The sequence below is a fragment of the Cherax quadricarinatus genome, chromosome 71 (assembly GCF_038502225.1).
Source record: "Cherax quadricarinatus isolate ZL_2023a chromosome 71, ASM3850222v1, whole genome shotgun sequence".
In the NCBI taxonomy this organism is placed as follows: domain Eukaryota; kingdom Metazoa; phylum Arthropoda; class Malacostraca; order Decapoda; family Parastacidae; genus Cherax; species Cherax quadricarinatus.
In genome coordinates, this window is record NC_091362.1 from 21,158,139 (window position 1) to 21,160,638 (window position 2,500).

Sequence of the window (2,500 nt, forward strand, 5' to 3'; positions counted from 1 at the left end):
ACGGCGTGTTCCAGCCAGTTTACCGGCTCCGGTGTGGAGGTCAACAGCGTCTCCACATCGCCGCCCACCAACAGGGCCTCTGAGTAAAAATCCAGTTTATCGTTCATCGTGGTTCCAATGGACTTCGATGCTTGACACACCTTTCACGGAGTCCTGGTGAGGCTCGTCCAATTCATCCTGTAAGAGACAAAGATTTATGATGATCTGTTACACTTGCGGAAAGTGGTGAATTCTGGGCATGTTGCATGACTTTACTCAGTCAGTCATGCAGATTAGCCGAGAGCTGCTTATTTTCCGTGTCTGGACAAAATATACCATCATGAGATTAAATCTTCTAGAAACTCTTTCCATTGGCGCTGTAAAGGGTTTAGTGCTCAAAGAGAATTAATTATTATAAACGCAATTATAATAATTTTAGTTGCTGCGCTTCTGGGTTCTTTTAGCGAGTAGATTTTGGTTCAAGGAACTAGAGCTATCTTTCCCTTCCTTACTTCAAACCTTATTACTGCATTTCTCACTTCCCAAGATGTATATGACCTCTACAGGTTTCAGGTATTCCAGTGCCTGATGATGGAGTGAGTTAGCTCCGAAACTCGTCCTAAATAAATGTGTTTCAAGTAGCAATGATGATTTTAATCTTTCTTACACACACACACACACACACACACACACACACACACACACACACACACACACACACACACACACACACACACAGGCGAAATATTCACAAACACTGATCTCTAGCCGAACTTACGAACCTTGGAAGAAGGTACGCAGTGCTTTACCGACCGTACCATACTGGACAATACCTTGACGTCCACCCAAGGTATTGTCCAGTATGGTATTGTATATAGATATATATTATTATTTTATTATCACACTGGCCGATTCCCACCAAGGCAGGGTGGCCCGAAAAAGAAAAACTCTCACCATCATTCACTCCATCACTGTCTTGCCAGAAGGGTGCTTTACACTACAGTTTTTAAACTGCAACATTAACACCCCCTCCTTCAGAGTGCAGGCACTGTACTTCCCATCTCCAGGACTCAAGTCCGGCCTGCCGGTTTCCCTGAACCCCTTCATAAATGTTACTTTGCTCACACTCCAATATATATATATATATATATATATATATATATATATATATATATATATATATATATATATATATATATATATATATATATATATACACGACGCTCTACGGTTCAGCTGCCTGGGACTCTAATAGGAAGGAATCAGAAGTAATATTGTATTACATTTCATCAGAGGCCCAGGAGCTTTAACAATAGATCTATTCTTAAACCCCTTCCCCCTCCAGGCCACATCAAGACGTGACCTCCACGCTCCACAAATCGACATAATTTATCATGCATGAAAGACGGTAGTGAACTCAGAAGTTGAGTTTTCCCGAATAGTTAATAACTCAGAGAAGCAGCAGCATTGTCAAGGAGTTTGAGAGAGAGAAACCATAACAGAAATCATACACACAAAGCTGTTTCTGAATACCTTGTGTGTTTTTTGGTCACTGTTGTTGCATTGTTGCAGGTGTTGCCATGGAGAGACTCGAGGAGCTGCAATTTTATAATGATTTGGTGTTGGAAATACAATGCGTATTGTAGTTTATTGCGGTTTGTTAAAAAAAGATGTTAAATGACGCTTCTTTACTGTATATATGTCTATTTATATAGAAGTTACTTTATTAGGTACGCCCATCTAGTACTGGGTAGGGCTTTGTTTCGTTCCCAAAACGAATGAATCCGTGGTGTCACGGACTCAACAAGGTTCTGAAACAAAACTTAGAGATCCTGGTTCATGATGACAGCATCACGCAGTTGCTGCAGATTTTCCGTGGCCATTACCTGACGTTGGGTCGAGTCTGCAGGCACTGCTTGTACCAAGTCACCCACACTAGTCGACATCTTCATACATATCTTACAAATATTTTTAGCATATAATAGTCAATAAAACAGGAAATAGTGCTAACGAATGAAGGTAAATAATGCAATTCTTGAATAAACAGACGTCACTGTCAGGAATTAGTTGATCCGACAGTATAATTGCTCAGTTGTTTTAATCAATGTTTTTTCCTATACAAATGATTGGCCAAACACAAAATGAATCGCTATTTGCAAATCATTCATTAGCATTCGCATTAGTGAACCTAGTGATTACGAGTACAATAATGGCAACATTTTCAGTGTTATTTTTGGACTGCATGAATGATGCTGTTCCATCAATGTTGAAAACATTGTGGTGATGTTTAAAAATAGCTGGAGAATAATGAGGGTGATGGATTAGGGACTAAACCAACTCACTCGTGTGCTAATTATATGGATACGATGGGTGCACGATGCCTGCAATTAGTTCATAAATGGTATCAAGATTGATGGACTGGTTACATCAACTCCAGGCTGATGGACCGATTACATTGGCTCCAGGCTGATGGACCGATTACATCGACTCCAGGCTGAAGGAGTGATTACATCGACTCCAG

General features: G+C 40.4%; 1 protein-coding gene across 2 annotated transcripts in view; it reads right to left on the reverse strand.

Annotated features, from left to right (window-relative positions):
- The window catches only part of LOC128700371 (gonadotropin-releasing hormone receptor), a 71,907-nt gene that overhangs the window by 33,599 nt on the left and 35,808 nt on the right, over window positions 1-2,500 (reverse strand). For both annotated transcript variants that reach the window (XM_053793531.2, XM_053793532.2), the window contains exon 2: window positions 1-177. This exon is cut by the window's left edge and continues 448 nt beyond it. In XM_053793531.2, the coding sequence (XP_053649506.2) occupies window positions 1-107 (107 nt within the window). In that variant the 5' untranslated portion in view covers window positions 108-177. The remainder of the gene's footprint in view (window positions 178-2,500) is intronic.